This window comes from Glandiceps talaboti, chromosome 2 (assembly GCF_964340395.1).
Source record: "Glandiceps talaboti chromosome 2, keGlaTala1.1, whole genome shotgun sequence".
Lineage (NCBI taxonomy): Eukaryota > Metazoa > Hemichordata > Enteropneusta > Spengelidae > Glandiceps > Glandiceps talaboti.
Genome location: NC_135550.1, coordinates 11,905,582 through 11,926,037, shown reverse-complemented (window position 1 = coordinate 11,926,037; position 20,456 = coordinate 11,905,582). Strand labels below are relative to the sequence as shown.

The 20,456-nt window shown below is 35.0% G+C and overlaps 1 protein-coding gene across 1 annotated transcript; it reads left to right on the top strand.

The window, feature by feature from the left end:
• The first annotated feature begins 215 nt into the window (after positions 1 to 215).
• Positions 216 to 20,177, top strand: LOC144447646 (conserved oligomeric Golgi complex subunit 2-like). The gene is made up of 18 exons (XM_078137726.1): positions 216 to 386; positions 3,509 to 3,670; positions 4,779 to 4,844; positions 5,647 to 5,727; positions 6,228 to 6,331; positions 8,112 to 8,217; positions 8,622 to 8,801; positions 9,520 to 9,641; positions 11,135 to 11,264; positions 11,900 to 12,039; positions 12,631 to 12,692; positions 13,475 to 13,641; positions 13,778 to 13,885; positions 13,998 to 14,073; positions 14,834 to 14,979; positions 15,772 to 15,908; positions 17,702 to 17,876; positions 18,579 to 20,177. The coding sequence occupies exons 1-18, from the start codon at positions 309 to 311 to the stop codon at positions 18,669 to 18,671; spliced, it is 2,133 nt and encodes a 710-aa protein (XP_077993852.1). The 5' UTR covers positions 216 to 308; the 3' UTR covers positions 18,672 to 20,177.
• The last annotated feature ends 279 nt before the right edge of the window (positions 20,178 to 20,456 follow it).

Here is a 20,456-nt window from a genome sequence, read left to right as displayed (position 1 = left end):
TATGAATATTGATGATTTTTTTGGCATAATTCAGTTAAAAATGACTAAGCATCGACTAACTTATCTTTAACGAATTCCATTTCATTACTTTCCTAAGTTAGTACGCCTTATCCAACGGGAGAGAAACGAAAAAAAAAATTGTGACGTCAAAAGTCATTAGAGCAGGAGGTCAAAGGTTGGTGGCGCCATATTAGTTTGTACGTGGCTCAGTGAATCGTGGCTCGATGTTCACCGACTTGTGTGTAGATGTTGTGCTCAAGTACATTATTGTGAACTAAATTGACGTTGACGATAGAAACCTTAGAAATATGGAAAGTGAAATGCATAATTTGACAATATCTAACTCACCGTCGTCCTTGAGTTTTGACAAAAATGCATTTATGCAGGTGAGTAAATGTACATGTTGTCATTGTTGAGCCTGAGGAGCCTTGGATTGACAACATCAACAAATATTATACACTATCGGTTTTCAGTCAATGTCAGTGTACCTTACACGTATCTAAGATCGAATCCAAGGTTTACAAACAGAAATATGATACAATGCCATAATTATAATTTTTCCAGGACGGTCATAAGCCAAACACCTAAAGGTTGCATGTACACTACTGCAGTACAGTAATTTCCAGAATTATCTGTTCTGCCAAATTTCAATACACAGCCGGTAGATTCCTATCATAGTATCAATATCACGCAAGTGCATTGACTTTCGACAATCTGAATGAGCCTGCAGTGGTGTGCTAAGCTGTCAATGTCATGTGTATTTGGGATCTACTTCGTCTATAATATTATTCTTGATGGTTGAAAAACAACAACTCATTATTCTTGTTACTTGGAAATATCATTAACAAATCAGTAAAAAAAACCTGTCATGACAACCTATTACATAAAATATAAGCAATGAAATCTAAAAAATATATGTACAATGGGAGGGGTATCATATATTTTATGTAACAAAACTGCTCCCATATCCCATCATTCATTCATTCTCGCTTAGAAGTTCAAGGGGAACGCCAATCCAGAAAATAGGCATTTCAATAAACTTTGGGTTCTGGACAGTAATATCATTATTTCAAATCACTCATGAATGTGATTGTCAAGAAATGCCAAATCACATTACTAGTATTTAAAGCAAAAATTCTTAATATTCATTGTCCTTCCACCAGACTTTCAGTGGTGCAGTGTTGCCCCATGGGAGTCAGAATTCACACACATATATGTATTAGATGGACAACAAATATTGCACTTTTAAGCGCTTGGTACCTTCAGATAACTAGTTCGAATAGTTTTGTTCATCTGATACATATGCATGTCTGCTAACTCCCACAGGTCAATGAGGGACCACTTCAAAGTCAATGAATGTGAAAACAATTCGCAATGTGGTGTTTCTTGCAATTGCACACAGTTTATGTGATGTTCAATCATGAGCTGACTCAAAGTTTATGAAAATGCCTTTATTTACTGAAGATGCATTCCCCATAGAGAAGCCATGGGAGGACTTCAAAACAATCCCACAGTAAAGTGTATGCACATGATTAGAAGTATAGATTTTATCATCCTACCATTAGCAAGACCCAGGCAAGGTTCTACCCTCCACTGTCTGTGGTTCTACCCAGGCATTTATAGAGTAGCAAATTCTTGCCCAAATATTTGCAAACAATTTAGATAATTAACATAACAATAAGATCTATGGTGTTATGTTATGTAAATCATAATGTACATCAACTCTATTGTTTCCATGGGAGAACATTGCAAGGACAGGGTGAATGCATGAGGTAGGATGCTTACGTGTGAACATACATCATAAAAGTTAACACCAGAAGTAGATTCAGAATCAGCATCCATTTCAAGCCTGATTTTTATGCCAGTACCAGTGTTTTCAGTAGATTCTGATTAGCCTGAACTCACAAATAATGAAATAGGGATGATGCTGTCAAGAAGACTACCAAGTTGCAGTTCATGCTCTGTTGATGTGTATGGGAATATTTCTACATTTGTATTTTTATTTTGGAAATCTGAAAATAAGATATTTATATCACTAAAACATTCATAGCTGTGTTTAGTTGATGTAAATTTGTACTTATGAAATGTATCTATAAAATGAAAATGAAGACACATTATTGTGTATTTGTTAATTTGGTGTATGCTGAATTGCTGATGGTTAAAAATAATGGCACTTACTACAAAGTAACTTTAAATTTGATAAGAGTATCAAAGACGCGTCTAGGGAGATATGGACATTCCTTTATGAGATTGATGTTTTCTTTTTGGACAATCAGTCAGTTTGGCATCACCATAGCCTTTATAACTTTCCTGGCACCAGAATCAGTTTCGTAAAACTGTAAATCTGATTCTGATTCTGATGCCAATTTTCAGACATTGTAAATGTATATGTCTGTTGGATAAAAGGGTCAAATGTGATATTATAATTAAATCATTATACCTACAAAGAATATTTATGCTTTTAAGACTATTAATATTACTTGAATATCCAACCTGATATGCTTTCAATTGAACAAATATTATCTAATATTTAATTTTTGATTGCTATTGTAATTGGTTTACTTTGATTTATTACAGACATAGAATACATTAGTTAGATACTGAGTGCAAATATAATGTCTGGAAAAGAGGCTTCCTGATATTTTAAAAATCATGATCACAGATATGAAAACGTTTTTTTTTTTTCAATCTGTTGTGTACTACTGACAGTAGGTTGTATCGAGGGACTTGACCAATATGTATAATTTATAAATTTTTGCAATCCATTATTATAATTATGTAGATAAACTGCATATATGTGCACGCACACAAGCATGCACGCACGTAGGTTCATAAGGTTGGAAACTCATGTTTACCGTGTTTTTACATTGCAGCAATTGTAGTGGTGTGACCAGTACATTTTGCATCATGGTTTACATCATATATACGTGTATACGTGTGAAGTCGCACTTGTGAACGTTTGTTTAGGGGGAAGGCGAGGGGGGGGGGGGGGGGGCAGAGGGGTATTGTCCTAAAGGAACGATTGTCCCTTAGCATTGGCTTATATCAGGTACTTCAACATCAAGTGATTGTGGAATGGTTATAAACTTAGATACTATGTCAAGTAATGCAATATCATTAATATCTTTTATGAAAATAACAGTCTTCTTTAACACCTGCAAAATCATTTTCTGGAGACTTTGATAACTAGTAGGTTGTGAAGTGGATTTTTTTAATTGAAAGGAAATAGTGAAATAAAAATTCCAAATGGGTCAGAAATGCTATAGATTTCATCTTTCAAATTCCTATTTTTGAGTTGTGAGTACTTTGAATACATACACATTAGAACATAATGTCATTGTAAGATAGTATCAGCCTCTATGGAGTGCATTCTGTAAGCAAGTACAATAGTGTACTTGCATTGTAAGTAAAACAAATTAATATCAGATTGTGTGCATGCCTTTCAATCTGCCAAAGTACAAAGTCATATGCTGAAACTGTATGTGCGTGTGTTTTTGTTATTCTATAGGACAACTTTGATGTTGATCAGTTTGTTGCGGAATGCAGGAGACGTGTTCCCTTGGAAACGTTACGAGAAGATCTTGATGTTTACTTTAAATCCCTGAGAAGTGCAATGGTTGAACTCATAAACAAAGACTATGCAGACTTTGTCAATTTGTCTTCCAATCTGGTAAGTAAAAAAAAAAAAACAGAGTTCAATTTATTTCAGTTTCACTATTGAGATATTCACAATATTTTGCTTTGTTCAGCAAAGGAAAATGCTTGTGACCTAAAGGACCTTGTCACTTTGAGTTGAAGATGAGAAGTGACGAAAGCTCCCTAGGTCACTAACATTTTCAGGTGAATCACAGACAAGGAAGAAACTTGTTTCTTCTTCCTTGTCTGTGGTTGAATGAAGAAATTGTTGGAAATACTGTAATTATACCTACACAGACTGTAAGATACGTCGTGACGTTCTGCCCTCACCGGCGTCCTCTCACACGACTATACTACTCTGTACTAGTATTTTGGAAACTTCAAATTGAGGGCGACTCGTCATGGCGTACCTTACAGACTAAACCTACACAAGCATAATTGATGAAAAAGCGGGAAAGGTAATTTATACTTTGAACATTTTGTCTCGTATCTATGATGCACCACAGAACAGATTGTGCAAATGTGCATAGTCGTGACACGATAATATTCACTATATTATGATAAAAAATCAATATATTTTCCGTACATTACTTTCCATGGCAAATATGTATGGTGCATAAGTATTCAATACCTGATATACTAATGTATTACTAGCAGTGTATTGCAGCAAAGTGGAGCCTAGCCTAGCATTCATTCGTTCTGCTTGTATAAATAGCACCAATTCAAACCATAGACCCTCCACCTCTGGGTGGAGGGTATATGTTCAAACTGATTAAGTTAGCAACACCCCAAAAGCCATTATTTGAGTACCTGTATTTACATAATTACATGTAAATTATCAGATTTCATGCATTGTGTGCATGTAGGAAATCAAGGCTTGTGTATGTTTACATAACGCCTTCATTTAAATAATCAAACCATCTGACATATGTAATCACTCCCCACTGTGACCAATCAGCTTATGGAAATATTTTCAAATTGCATTACCCACTTGATATAGGATTATGTAGGCGACAGCTATTGTAGTCACAGATCAGTACCGCAAAGCTGTGTACTCAGATACTGGAATCTCTGAAATCATAAAAATCCAGTAAGACTTGGTCATAGCCTAATGTTGCTATCCTTTGCTCCTTGTCTTTTAGGTTGGTATGGATAAAGCTATCAACAACTTGTCTGTCCCACTTGGACAACTCAGAGAAGAAGTTCTTGTGAGTAGACTTAATAAATTCAAGCACCTCTTTTTTGTGAGAGGTTCATTTGGTTGTTTCAGTATGACATTCTAGTATGCCACCACGTTTCTTGAAATGTTTTTGTGAATTGAATTGAATTGAATTGTAACATAAATATTGTGAAGTTAGTCACTCTGTATTATTGAAATATTCAAGACCTGTATAGTAATTATTTTGGTCAAACGAGATGGTGTCTGAGATTGGCTCAGAACTGCATACCTTACAAGTTTGACAATAATGATAGTAATAATAATAATAATAATGAGTTATGACAGTCCAATGGTTAGAGTAGCTGGCTTGGAATCTGCAGGTTGCAGGTTTGAGCCTTGGCATTGCTGTTTGTTTCTGAGTAAGTAAAGTATTTGGGCAAGATATTAGCCATGATTGTGCATCAGTCAACCCAGCTGTATAATTGGGGACCTGAGTAGGATAGAGGTTGCAATATGAAGGATTTAGTGCTATGTCTTTACTGAGGCTGCAGTGGATTGTATGCTATCCAGAGAATTGAGGAAGTATAAAAGGGTCGTTGTGCCACCATGCCAGGGGTAATAACTGCAAAGTGCTTTGGATACAGTGTGGGAGAGGGTTTTTATAAAAATCTAACATAATAATAATAATAATTATTATTATTACATACCTTTATTGTTATAAAAAATGCATAGTGTACAAAATGAAGAGACACTATTTGTATGATATACATCGTCTTGTCATTTTTATTCATGTGTTTAAAACTTTTTTATTCATTTTTACAATCTGTTTGTATTTTCTTTTCTCTTTGAAGACTGTTCGAAATTCCATGGATGAAGCAACGCAAATTGTTGAAAAAAAGATGGCTGCAAGAACTGAAATTAGAGATAGGAAAGTAAGTATTAGTAAGAATGTACAGTGTTGTAATCAAAGAGTACAATCATCAATCATAGTTTTAACCTTCTTTCCTTTTTAATGTCAAGCTGAATGAAGACATATTGTGTAATGAGAATGTTATGGTTCAGTAATATTGATCAGTTGTGTTTCTAAGTCACTTGACATATTTGATAATATCAGAGCCCCATAATACTCAGAGTATATGCGCTATATGCCACACTTACCCCATTGCGTCATGAGGTTCTGTCATTGAACATAATATTGATACCAGTTGTACTGCAATATCATTGGCATTATTCTTTCACTCCTGTAGGTCACTCTAGAAACACTACAAATGATAACACAGTCTACAAAACATAACACTTTCTTTTCATTCCTGTAGGTTACACTACAGACTGCAGTCTACAAAATATAACACTGTGTCATTTCATTCCTGTAGGCTACACTTCAAACACTACGGTCTACAAAACATAACACTGTCTCATTTCATTCCTCTAGGCTACACTTCAAAGACTGCAGAATATCATACAGTCTGTTGATAAAATGGAGAAGATTCTACAACTTCAGAAATCTACAGAGGGAATGGAGCATATTGGACATAGGTAAAACATCTTCTATTCAATGGTTTGTGTGTTTACGTTTTCGCACTTGAAATGAAGTTTGGTGAGTTTTGTCTCTAATCTTTAGAATTTCATCCCTTCAAACACTATGGAAACTACTAAAAATGATGATTTGATTCTATTGAATAACAAATTTTATACCATGAGAATGACTGTTCATGGACTCTAGGTTCATACTCAGTAATGAAAATGGACACTCACAGAGTCAAAAAGTTGGGATTTGCTTCCAAGAAATTTTTTGACTTTGAGTAGAAATTTTCATTACTAAATTTATACCACACACACACACACACGCACGCACGCACGCACGCACACACGCACGCACGCACGCACGCACGCACGCACACACACACACACACACACACACACACACACACACTCACACACACACACACACACACACTCACACACACACACACACACACACACAAGCCAAGATATTGTGATTGAACAGGAAATATGGATAATAAACCCATTGTTGTACACCACAACAACCTGTGTCTAAGTAACTTGTTCTGTGGTGCTCAAATTGCCAGTAATTTCTCCTAATTTTACATACGGTATGCTTTAGGAGGTGTAATTATGTTTTCCCCAATATTTGTGTTCATTCAGCTGGAAAATATTTGTGTGTTTTGTCAACATACATCTATAAACAATTCTTAGTGACAAGGCCCTATAGAGATCTCTCGTATTTTCCTTGGCTGATTAAAGAAAAATATTGGGGAATAATATCTAATTACTTACCTATTGCTGTAAATGTTTGATCAAAATATGTATTTGCTCTGTCATTTTGAACTTCGAAATAAGATTACCATCACACCAGTCACTTAATTTTCTCAATATCCATTCTAGTAACATTTCTTGTATTTTATTTTAAAATACACAAATTTCAGTCATATATTGTAGATACATATACTTATTGCTGTATGTAAAAAAGTCTGATACATATAGGAAATTGATTTTCCACTTAAATGACTCGCTAGATAATATTTATATTATTTTCCCCCGGATGTAACATATCCGTGTAACCGTGTAGTGCATTATGTTATGAACGTTAATGAAGGCTTTGCTGTCTCTGTGTTAGTATTTTATGCTGGTATTTTATGTTTGATTTACGTGAACTTTGTGTGTATCTGACAGCAATATGTACCCTGCCACTCTTAAACATATAAAAACTGAAATGTAAACACATATTTGCCGGTAAATATGTGGATATAACAGTTACTGGTAGAATTTATTTTTTGTCAGTGTTTCTTCGTGTCTTGTAATCCAAGTACCTACATATGCATGTATATATTTTACATGAGTTTATCCCAGGCAGCAGATGGAATATTTAAAAAAAACTATTTTCTATATTTGAAGGGTAGAATCCATATTTTCTATTCAATAACTTGCCGTGAATATGGTATAAAAGTAATTTACTATATAGGGCAGAAAAGGAGTAAATTCATGAAATTTATGAAACCCATATCTCAATAAGGATAGGTTGAAGTGAAATCGTTATTAAAAATATGACAAAATATGAATATTATTATTATCTGCGTAGTGCTTGGTTTGTATGTTTCATTGTTTTGTTTTCTAGCCTAATCATTTTCACTGTGAGTCACTGAATGTGAATATTTACATCACAAAAATGAAAATTTGGTTCTATTAAATCCCTACATGGAAGCTTTGGCCACTGAGTTCCTGATAGAAAGACTGTTCTTTGACCTTTGAAGTGTCATATTTCATGGTTTTGTGTGTATATTTCTGTATTTTGAAGTGATCTGACTGGGCAGTTGATTGAAAGAGTCGCGTCTGAGTTCAACCAACTACAATTCTATGTAACCCAAAGTAAAGGATTGCCATTGGTGGAAAGTATAAGACCGGTGAGTGACATTTTCTTTACTTCTGTTATCTCAGTATGTTGTCACCACATCACATACATTGTAACAATGTATACTTTTTCAGACATGTCAGTGGATTACAATGTAACCATTTTACTTCAATATTTGCAAGACGATACGATGTAGCAATATTGACAAGATTTTTGTCACACCAGACGCATTCTCGCAAGCCAGAATTAATATTTCTAACCCTAAACTCCTGTGGGAGGCTCGTTAAGAACGTTGCCGTAAAACAGGCCGTGGTTTGCGACGATGCACCAGACGATGAATAGAAGCAATATTTGTAAAATATTTGTTAAGTCAGACAACAAAATATAGCAATGTTGTTAAGATTTTTGTTGCGTAGATGACCGTTTCTTTTAATTTAACTTTGCTATTCATTGCAGAGGATTGCTGTGATTACAACTACTCTCCAGATGAACTTAGAACGTTCCTTTGAAGAAGGCCTGGAGACTGGTAACTTAGAAGTGCTGCGACAGTGTTTACGTACCTATGCTACCATCGATAAAACTAAGGATGCCGAAATGTTGTTTAGGCAACTAGTTGTCAAACCCTTTATGGACGAGGTAAGGTTCTCTGTGGTTTACGAGACAGTCAGTCAGTCAGTCAGCCAATCAGTCAATTAGTCAATTAGCCAGTCAGTCATCCACTCATTGTGTTACCATGGTCTTGAAATTGGCAATAGATTTTAAGTAATGTTATTTTTGATGTTTTTATTTGTTTTTCATGATGTTTTCGCATCATTTGTTTAATTTTTCCCTTTCGTAGTTATGACATTTGTGGCACCCAGTTTGACCTCTGACCTAGTCAATATTCTAACTGTTCAGAATTTTGGAGACTTTAACATTATAGAATACATGAATGGGAGTACAAAGTTGATGAAGTACAATTTGTCCATTTAGAATTACCTGAGGAACTAACCTTTAGCTTTTTTTATTGACTAAGTATAATTGTATACCACACCACTATCTACTGGTGGATAGTAATCATTCACAGTTTGTTCTGAAAAATGCAACAATGAAGTTGCCGAAACATTGACACGGAAAAAAGGAATTTGGTTGTGTATCAATGAACGTTATGCTAATTATTTCATTCATTCTGTTTATTGGAAAATGATACAGAATTTCAATTTTGATAAGATTTGAGGAAGTTTGAAGTGGTGAAAACCTAATGTAATGACTTTTATAATAGTGTGGTTTCCACACTACACTATTATTACCGAGGTATTTATCAAAACAGTACATCGTAATGTATCTGGTTATTGTGGGTCTTTTTATGTGACAGGTTATATCAGAACAGTACATTGAAAACAACCCCCAAGGCTTGCAGGGTATGTACAATAAAATATTGGAATTCATCCCGAAACACTGCCAGCATATCAGAAAGGTGACATCACCAATTCACAGGTACAGTACCACACTGACTAAAATATTCCATTATCCTCTATGATTTGATTTGAAAAGTAAAAGGGAACAAAGGAGAGCTGGACTTTATATCTGAGCTACGTTTTTGTACGTAGGGAACACAGAAAAGACATTTTCACCCATCCTCTACTATAGAGTTTTAAAAAATTGGTTGATCTAGCTTAGAAGAGGCTTACTGTACAGTTGGGTGAAGCATTCTGGGAAGTAAACAAAGTTGGGAGCTTTGCACTCTTTGAAAAAGCTGCCTCAGCATTGTTGGTTCAAGAGATATGAAGCTCCAAACTTTGTTTATTTCCAATGATGCCCCCACCCCCAATGTACAGCAGTTCTATGTTGAGCCAGAGTTTGCCAATTTCCATAACTCTATTTCAGAGATGACACTCAATGCAGGGTTGATTGAAATGGTTTCTCTGTGTTTCCTAAGCATAGGAAATGCAGGTAAGGTGTAACCAGTTTCACCTTTGGATTATCTTTCACCTAATCCATACTTCTTGATCTCATGTTTTATGGTGTTGACCAGTTGATAAAGAGAGTGGAAATATTCAAGCTAGGTTTTCCTGCATTATGACTGAGACATCCTGTGTCAAGTTGTGCTGCATAATAACAATAGCTGCCATTGTATTAGAAGTATACTCTATATTATAAATTGCACTGCAATTCTTTGGGTGCATTTGAAGCTATCAGAAGGTCTCCATTGATTGGAAAAGTAAAGTTTTAACACAACTATACTTTATCATTGTAATCAAGAACTATATAGACAACAAGCAACCATATACAATTCACGTGATTATAGTGTGTCTTCTACATAGCAATATGCCATATTCTGATCAGCAGAAAAAAAGAAAAAGAAAGATTGTTTAGTTTGGTCACTAGGGGTGCTATTCACAGAAAACAGCTCCATGAATAAAAAGATTTAAAATGACCATTATTTTCCCATATTTGAAACAATATAAAGTAAACTTACAATAATTCCATTTTTCAGCAATATTCGTCTCCATGGAATTAACAAATACGACATAATGGTGTGTTGTTTTTGTCCTGTTGTGGCAAGGCTCCTTTATATCACACACTCATATATTCATTAGCTGAACAAAGACAAATATCAGGGAACCGTATATACTAGGTTGATAGTCTGTGCAGGGTTTTCTGTAGTTTAACAATTCAAAGTTGAAGATCAAAAGTGCCCCCCTCCCCTTCCATCCAGGTCACCCTGGTGAATGAAGAAAAATGTGGGAAATAACACCTGACTCATATTTCAAGTGTCACAGAACAAATAACATAGACGTGCAACAACCGGGGTATAAATTACACATTTTTTGTTCAAATGTGTTCAACTTAGCTTGTGTACAGTATGTGATGTAATGCTATGTAATACTGGTTTCGGCATTAGACTGTATGTTGCTCCAGGGTCTGTCCTTCACACATACAATACACACTTGCTGATTATCTCTTCCAATTTGCTAATTTACCTGCAGTGGTTCAAACCAAGATATTGTCAGGGGCTATGATTTCCTGGTGAATGCTGTCTGGCCTGAAGTGGTCAGTATCATTGAAGCAAACACACCATCTATATTTGCACCAGGAAACCCAGACGTATTCCATCAGGTATGTAATAATATTTTTGCAGTACTATAAACAGTCACATTCCTAGCCAGCTGTAATCAGATTTTGTTTAAATTTGAAAACTTTTATTTTGTTTTTTGAAATCACAAGCAAGATAACGGATATAAACAACTTCGACTGAAGAGCAAGCAACATTTGAAGAATAATTGCAGCCACAAGTAGACTTTGTAATATTTTGAGTGCAAAGAATAAAAAAAAATATTTGAACACAGTGGAAACTAGATACATTAATTAAGGTTTTGGTTTATATGGCATAATGTCAAAGAAGGAAGTCCAACTTAAATTGGAATGCCTGCTTCGAGATTCAACTGTTTCTTTCAAGCTTGTTTCACATGTCTCTTCTGAGGCATGTGATAACAGCTCATTGTAATACATTCCTGATGATGCTGACAAGATGTCAGCGAAAATTAGGATTTGCTTTCATGAAGTTTTGACGTTATGACTAGAAATGTTCCATATATCAAAGTATAAGTTTGCAAAAGTTAAAGAGAAATACATGTTTGATTAACTGGTATCATATTTTCAATAACACCCTGGTGCTTGTATAACAAACACTTTGCTGTGTTTCAACAGCCCCCTTAATATCATTTTCCATGTTTTGTTTTATTTTTCTATAGAAGTACATGTTAAGTATGGAATTTGTGTGTTCTGTTGAGACACATTGTGGCTCACAGGCCAGTGTGAAACGACTTAGAGCCCATCCTAGCTATGCTACCTTTATGAGTAAATGGAGTCTTCCAGTTTATTTCCAAATCAGGTACAATTGAGTTAGTGACTTTCATCATGCTCAGCATGACTGGTTTCTTGGGTACGGTACAGTACACAAGCAGCATTCAATACCTCAGTCAATTTGGTCTTGTACAGTAGGTACATCATCCACTTTGCATATCAATAAACAGGACAGGTATCAATCAGTCATAGCCCACAGAGATCAAAGGGTTAAAAAAGTGTTTGAGTAACAATACATGTACAGGACGAATTTTACTTGTTTGGCAAGAGAAATTTGTACTCGGGTGTAATTATAACGGAAGCCCACATCTTGGAATTGTAAAGCACTCATTGTATTGGCGTTGTATTTATACTAACCACCACTTGTTTGAATACTACCTCTGGGCACACTGCACCATTCATGGGAATATCTTCAGTCGGATTGACATTCTGTGGTGGAATCACTGAGTCCTGTCAAAAAATTCTATCATGACTCACAGGTCATCTGTTACTATCAGTTCATATTGTTACTCGTCATCCTAGGCAGTGAAAGGTGTGATGCATTGCATGTACTAGTCCATTTATCATCCGTGTGTACAAAACATAGTAATTGAAAAAAAAATTATTTAAACATTTTCAGGTTTCAAGAAATAGGTGGTTTATTTGAAACATGTCTTCTGACACCTTTCAATATTGTGCAAGGTAAGAATACTTCTAGATTATATTAAAACCTATAAACTATGATAGGACACTCGTCAGTGTTTCTGTTAAAGGGCAGTAAGTAGGTAAAATGTACTCTCAGTTCCTCAATCATTTCACTGAGATTCACCACCAAAATTATGCCAGTTTCACCAAATTTGCTACTTTCTTAGTCTGTATAAGATACAGATATTCATGCCACGCTATAGGCCAGCACAAATAGGGCTAAACAACACAACGTATCTTTACAGTCTACTACTTTCTGTTCACAGACCTTAGCAAAAACACTGACTTATATAGGAAGTATATAAAAGCAGATGGTATGACAATTGTAGAATAAAGCACGGAAGTGTGAATTGTCGTCTTGTTTTTGATTGATTGCAGTTCAAATCATAATACCAAACTATATTACTATGTAATTTTGGGAATGTTAACAAATTAATGAGTGAGTCCATACCGCTAAATTCATCGAATTCGTTACAAAATAGTTCCATATTCAGGAAATAGCAGGAAATAGTCGTGCAAGTGTTTTGTATGCCTTCTGCCATAATACCAGTACTGGTATAATATAGAACAGGATGCCAACAAGGAGCCGTCTCTTATTCTTACCCTTCACTAAGGTCTCATAAACATTCTAATATCAAAATATGTTGATGAGCAAAGAAAAGTATGGTATATATTTGTTGGCTGCATTAGTCCTAGTGACCACATCATGTATACAACATAATATGCAATTTGCAATTTTTAAGTCCCTCATTTTGTTCTTATGTATGTTGTATTTACAGAGGACTCGCCATTTCATCTGTCTGTATGTCACACGCTATGGCAGTGTCTGTTAAAGTGTTGGGCTGATCAGATCTACATTCCTGCTTTGTGCCACCGATTTTGGAAACTGACTCTCCAGGTTCTTTCGAGATGTGCTTTGTGGCTTCAAGAAGTTGTCAGTAGAGATGTAAGTTGCATTTTATCCCATTACTTATGATGTAAAATGTGATCTATGATGATGTCTAAATTCTACCTTATATGGTCTCCATGACATCATAAAACAATTTGAATATTCATGTCATGTTAATATATCTTTTTTACAGTTGTCACCTGAAAGTAAACGGCGTGAAGATGAGAGTGTATCTGGTCCCCCAGTAACAATATCACAATTAGTTTGTCTGATAGCTGATCTTGATACACTGTATTCTAAGGTAGGTTAAATATATTGTGTCTGATAGTTGATCTTGATACACTAAATTTATGTTGGTGAATTGAACATGGATTATTAATACAACACTGTTGTCCTGTTTCTTTGTTCTGTAGTTACCAGAGTTGTCAAAGGTTTTAATACAACCTAAATTAATGGAACTCAATTGCAAAGACTTTACTGTCATAGAAGGTATGTTACAATTACAAAGATATGGAGATACGTAATAGCAGAGTAGTGCCATACCCTGGTATTTATTTGTACTTCATTCCTGTGAAAGATTCTGAGAAAATGTTGTATCCATTTCAAAAGCTATTCATCTTCAACCTTTAATAGTGGTGTACCAGTGATATTTAGATGTTATTCCCCAATATTTTTATTCGTTCAGCTGAGGAAAATATGAGTGGCCTAAGGGGCCTTTGTCACAACAAGTTGCTAGACGAGTAGTGACAAACCCTTAGATCACGATCACGAGCATTTTCCCGCTGAATAAAATAAAATATTGGAGAATAATATAATTATACCTCCTCAAGCATGATGCATGAAAAATCTGGAAAAATAATGGTGATATTTCGAGCACTGCAAAACCAGTGATGTCGACACGGGTTGTCATGATTTAGAACAACCAGGGTATATAAACCCTATTTTCTGTTCAAAGACAAGAACTTGGCTTGAGTATGGTATAATGCGTGTTACTCCTAGACTTCATGTCAGTAACGGTTCACTTGTTGATTTCTTTGTTTGTGTTTATCTCTAAAGAATACAAGAAAACACTTCATTCATTAAAATCTAGTTTTCTAGCTGATACATGTCACTTGTGAATACCCTCATACCTGTGTACAAGAGGAAATGGAGACTTACATGTATTTTTTTAATGCAATGTAGTTTATTATGTATTAAAGGATACACATACATTGGAGTTGAAAATCTTAGTACTTTTATATTGCTACAGAAGCCCTAAATGAAGCCAGAGAATCATTGGTTGAGGGAATTCCTAGTATCAGTAACTTTATCATAAATGAAATCCAGACAGCCAGTGTGGTACATTTCAAGGCAGTCCATGATATTCCAAGACTCTATAGAAGAACAAATAGAGAGGTAAAAACTGAACAACTTTTTCCTTTTTTTTAAAGTGAATAAATTTTGACTAAAATGTTGGAAATTATCAATATTGATAGTACAGCTTTTAGAACAAAGGCTGTGGTTTGGATTTAGATTTGGGTTTGGGGACATTACAGTTTTTGACACTCCTGAAATGTCAAAACTTATTGAGAAAGCCCACTTAGGTAAACAACTAGTTGAAATTCAATGCGTTTTTGTACTCATTTAATGAAGACAACTTTTAAAATACTAATTGTATTGTGTGCTTCATGTTACGACTGGTAATCAAGCCTTCAGTTTACTAACACAGACACAAACTAAATCTATTGTTGTTCAATGTGGTAGATTACACAAGTGGGTGATAGCGGTTCTTCTGTTGTGCAATTCTAATCACCCTGTGATCAATATAGTGTAAACATTGGAAGTCCCAAAACAGTACACTGCAAGTTCACGGAACTCTGTCAGTAAAACTCTGCTGGACGCCTCCCTACTGAGACTATAATTAAATCAGCATCCATTCAATAGCTTATCACTGTTGTATCAGCATGTTGCGACAATAGTGTTAGTTGGTGTCTATCTTAGTAAACTGAAGGCTCAGTTACCATCTAGTGATGTATAAAGTCAAGTAGATTACAATTTGTCCAATAGTTAACAGTGAAGGTTGTTGTACAAATAAAACTCAACAGCACATATTGATTCATTCAGTGATAGAGCTATATATCAGTGAAACTGAATCATCCATTGACAGGTCCATACTTTACCTACTTCTGACTATTTCATAATTTGTAGGTTCCAAATAAGTCCTCACAATATGTTGACAATGTTATGAGACCGTTGAAGTTGTTCCTGGAAGACAGTGGTGGTAAAATGTCAAAACAAAGAAAAGAAGATTGGTTAATTGGTGTCTTAACTCACCTGACAAAGGAGTAAGTGTATGCAAATTATGTACAACTTGTCTGTCATTGGTTAATTGGTGTCTTAACTCACCTGACAAAGGAGTAAGTGTATGCAAATTATATACAACTCGTCTGTCATTGGTTAATTGGTATCTTAACTCACCTGGCAAAGGAGTAAGTGTATGCAAATTATATACAACTTGTCTGTCATTGGTTAATTGGTATCTTAACTCACCTGGCAAAGGAGTAAGTGTATGCAAATTATATACAACTCGTCTGTCATTGGTTAATTGGTATCTTAACTCACCTGGCATAGGAGTATGTTTATACAAATCAATGAATCTTGCCTCTTATTGGTGAATTGGTGTCTTGACCTGCCTGACAAAGGAGTATATGATCATATGAATCGATAGAGCTTGCCTGTTACTGGCAATTAAGTATCTTGAGTCACCTGGCATTTGAGTAAGTTTATGTAAATCAATACAACTTGCCTCTTATTGGCCAATCAGTGTCCTTACTCATAGATAAAGGAGTAAGTTTATTAGAATCAATGCTTGCCTTCTGTAAATGTAGGTGAAGTATTCTTATGGGTGTCATAAGGAAACATGAGTCTATGATTGGTATAATATATAGAATGACTTGTAATGTTTAGAAACTATTATGAAGTGATTACATTCAGTCCTACAGGACTTGTTGTTTCATAGACTCATTGTTTTGAGTGACAATAGTTTAAAAACCAAATTTTGTCGTGAGCAAATAATTTATTTCCACAGAAATGACGAAAGGAAAAACAACTGAACAAAAGTAATTCAGATGTGGTTAAATGGGGTTATTGAAACTTCAAAATAGTATATAGACATCCATGCTGTGCAGGAAATCAAAGCCAGATGTATGGAATAGCTGTAGTTAACACACATGTGGCTCAGCATGAAATATGAAATCTAATACCCATTGTTTCTTATGGAGTGTGGTACTCTGTTTGTCGATGTTAATAAAAAACGTGACATCCTTTGTGTGGGTATGGTGTCTTTAAAATTACGTGCACTGATGTAACATCTGTTATATTTGTAAATTGATATAAAGTCTGTGAGTTTTGTCTTGGATGTAATATCTTGTTTCTATGGATATGGATGTAATATCTATGATTTGGGGTTTGGAGCTCGAGTACTCCCAATAGCTTTCTATTTTGTGTGAGGATGTACTGTAAAACCTGTGGCAAGTTATTTATGGCTGCAATATCAGTGTTTTTGTTGAGGGTGGTAAGTAGGTAAAATCTACCTGAGTTCCCTTGTCATTTTACCGAGGTTCCCTACCAGTTTTTGTTCAGAGTGGTAAGTAGGTAAAATCTACCCGAGTTCCCTTCTCAATTTACCGGGGTTTCCTTACCAGTGTTTTTGTTAAGGGTGGTAAATAGGTAAAATCTGCCTGAGTTCCCCTGTCATTTTACTGGGGTTCCCCATCAAGATAATGGTCACTGTAATGGTATGGCAAGCTTTGCAAATTTTACCAAATCCCCCCTCCTCTGTTTGCAGGCATTAGCACAAACACTGAATATATCTTGTTGATATTTCTGTAATGTCTAGAACTTTTTCTGTGTAGATGTAATATCTGACTGTGCATGTAGTAGGTTTGAAATGTTGTATGTTACAGTTGTGTATGTTATGTTTAATTATATGTTATGTTATGTTATGTTATGTGTGGGAATGTAATATTTGATAATTTACCAGTTGTTATGACTTGATATGAGGATATGACACCTTTGATATTTTGTATAGATAATGACTTTTTAGCATGGAATCTTTGTTTTCTTATGTTTTGTCTAGATATTTTGGTGTAACATCAGATGTGCTGGATTCAGTCAAAAAGATGGAAGAAAGTTTGAAGAAATTAAAGATGCGAAAAGTGACATCAGTCAGTAATTTTAGTGCCAATGGAATGAGTGATGATGATAAAATTAGACTACAACTTGCACTTGATGTAAGGCGGTTTGCAGAAGAAGTAAGTATAACATTCAATAACATTCTTGTTTGCTCTATAGACACGAAGTATTTGCAGATGCTCGAGTAGAAGCTTTCATTCTGGCAAATAAATATCTAAAGGAAAAGTCCAGTCACACTTACTTCTTCCTTTAATAGTACACATATTGATTACTTCTATCAACTTACATTTATAAAGCAGCCTACTGCGCTTGACACGTGTTCAACCATTTTGGGCATTTCCTGCAAGGGTATATGGGAAAACCCTGTGATGATATCATGTACACCTTAATGTCTTTGTCTTGACACTCTTTGAAATTCATTCCATAAAACTTCATACATGTACTACAGTATTTATGTATGATGGACAGACAAATGTACCCAATAGAAACAAAGTTTCACTTGAATCTGTAACAGTCAGTCAGTCAGTCAATACACAACAAGGTTGCCAAATTCATAATGACTGTCTAAAGAGTTGCGCAGATTTGACTTTGGACATGGTCTTTTCATAATACATCATCAAACTTCAAATATTGATTTCACACTGTTCTGATCAATAAACCATATACTTGGAACGTATTCAAATATCACTGAAAACACCAAATAACAAAACTGTAGCAAACACTGCAACTCTTATCTCTATTCTTGTTTTGAAGGACATAATACTTAAGTCTGTTTTGCTTCTCTACAATTTTCAAACTTTTCTGTAATTTGTTTTCCACAGATGGAGCAGCTTGGTATAGAAAGCTCTCAAGTTCAAGTTTATGAACAGTTATCTACATTAGTGAAGTCAGCAGCCACTCATTCCACAATGTAGGACCAAGTGTAGTGAGTGACACTTATTGTGTGCTATGCTGTTCTCACAGTGGTTCTATGTTTAGTGAAATCAGCGGCCACTCATTCCACAATGTAGGCTACAGTTGGACCAAGTGTAGTAACATTTATTGTGCAATGCTTCGTCAGAGTGGTTCGATGTAAGTGAAGTCAGAGTCCACAAGTGTAGTGACAGTTATTTTGCTAAACTTCTTTCAAATTGTCTGACATTTTTAAAAGATATGATTCACACTGTAAAGCATGAATGGGTATTGTATACCACAGTTTGTGAGAAATTCAAATCAAACTAAATAAATAAAATAATCAATTCAATGACAGCTGAAGAAGGCAAAATGAGTTAGCCAAAATATACCGGGTAAAATAATTTACTTTCTGGGTTTGGATTTACTGCATGCGATAATATGATTTCAGAGCAAGAATAAGAACAAATGTTTTGGTTGTAAATTGTATGGATTGCTTCCAGTAGCATGTCAAATTAAAGGTGCACACAGATATAGGATATATTTTTCAAGTGTCAAGTTCAGAGTCAGGGCATTGGCATTGTTGGCAATGATAAAGACATCAGGGCGGGTAGGTGTGTTCACAGGGAGAAGAGAGCATGCAACTGATTGATTGATATAAAAGAATACTAGATAGCACATCACTGTGTGTTTGTTTGGTGTGATAATAATCCAGTAGATACAGGATAAAGCAAATTGTGGCAGTAGTCTGTGTCCTGGTGTTTTAATGTAGATAAGAAAATGATGGACAAAATGTCTTTATTTAGTCAATAAAGAGAGAATTATATACAGTTGAAAGAGAGAAAAGTAGCTAGGGTATGAAGGAAAAAAACCTTTTGTATCACCACAAAAATTAATCATTCAATTGATCAATCATTCATTCATTCAATCAATCACTCAATAAATCGTTATATGCTCGCTTCTCCCTGTGGTGTGCTATGTAATATTGGTCACAATAAATGGATTAAGGCTTATACATGCTGAAATATTTGCTGTAATATTTGGATACAACAAAAATATTCCGCGCTTTTACACAGTATATATTATAAAAGTCAACTTAAACAAAAAGATTGTAAACAATTGAATATGTGAATTAACTGCATGCACTATTTGGAAATAACAAACAAATTCATGTGACTGGGAAATGGAAAAGGTGGCTAAAAATAATGTTTAAGCAATGGCCATCACAAGCTAAGTTATGTGAATTGGTGTTTCTGTTACTACGTTTGTGGTTACATAGGGAGACGTAGAACCATTTATCTATGACAGGGTTCATCTTTATTAATATAACAATTCAAATTACCATGTACTGTATTTGGAGCAAGGAAGACTTGTATAGCTACGTACCACTTTGAGAGGTTGACATTTATATCATACAGCATGAGAGATTTACTCATAACTTAAAGATAAGAATTAATTGATGTGAGCTGTATAAATTTCAGTATTTTTATGGAAATAAACGCATGTGTATGGTTGGTATTATTTTGTGATGTCATTTGTTGTGTACTTTTGTGTTTGTCCGGATTGTGGTCAGGAGTGAAGTGCAACTCATTTGTCTCTTTCTACCAAAGCTAGTGAGAACCAAGTTATGTGTTAATTCAAGAAAGAATCGACTGCAGCCTTACTTCAAGGAAAGAGCATAATAAATCATATGGTGCCAGTGGAGTTGTAGCATGAGTGACTTTTATGTGACTTCTCTGATGTAATTTACTGATATAGTTCACTATGGGTCATCATCCATGCTACCATGATATGATCTAAGTCAATCA

Coding starts and splice junctions, on each gene's coding strand:
- LOC144447646 (XM_078137726.1), top strand. CDS start 309: ATGGAAAGTGAAATGCATAATTTGACAATATCTAACTCACCGTCGTCC. Junction 12,693..13,474: donor ACCTTTCAATATTGTGCAAG/GTAAGAATACTT, acceptor TTGTATTTACAG/AGGACTCGCCATTTCATCTG. Junction 15,909..17,701: donor TTAACTCACCTGACAAAGGA/GTAAGTGTATGC, acceptor TGTTTTGTCTAG/ATATTTTGGTGTAACATCAG.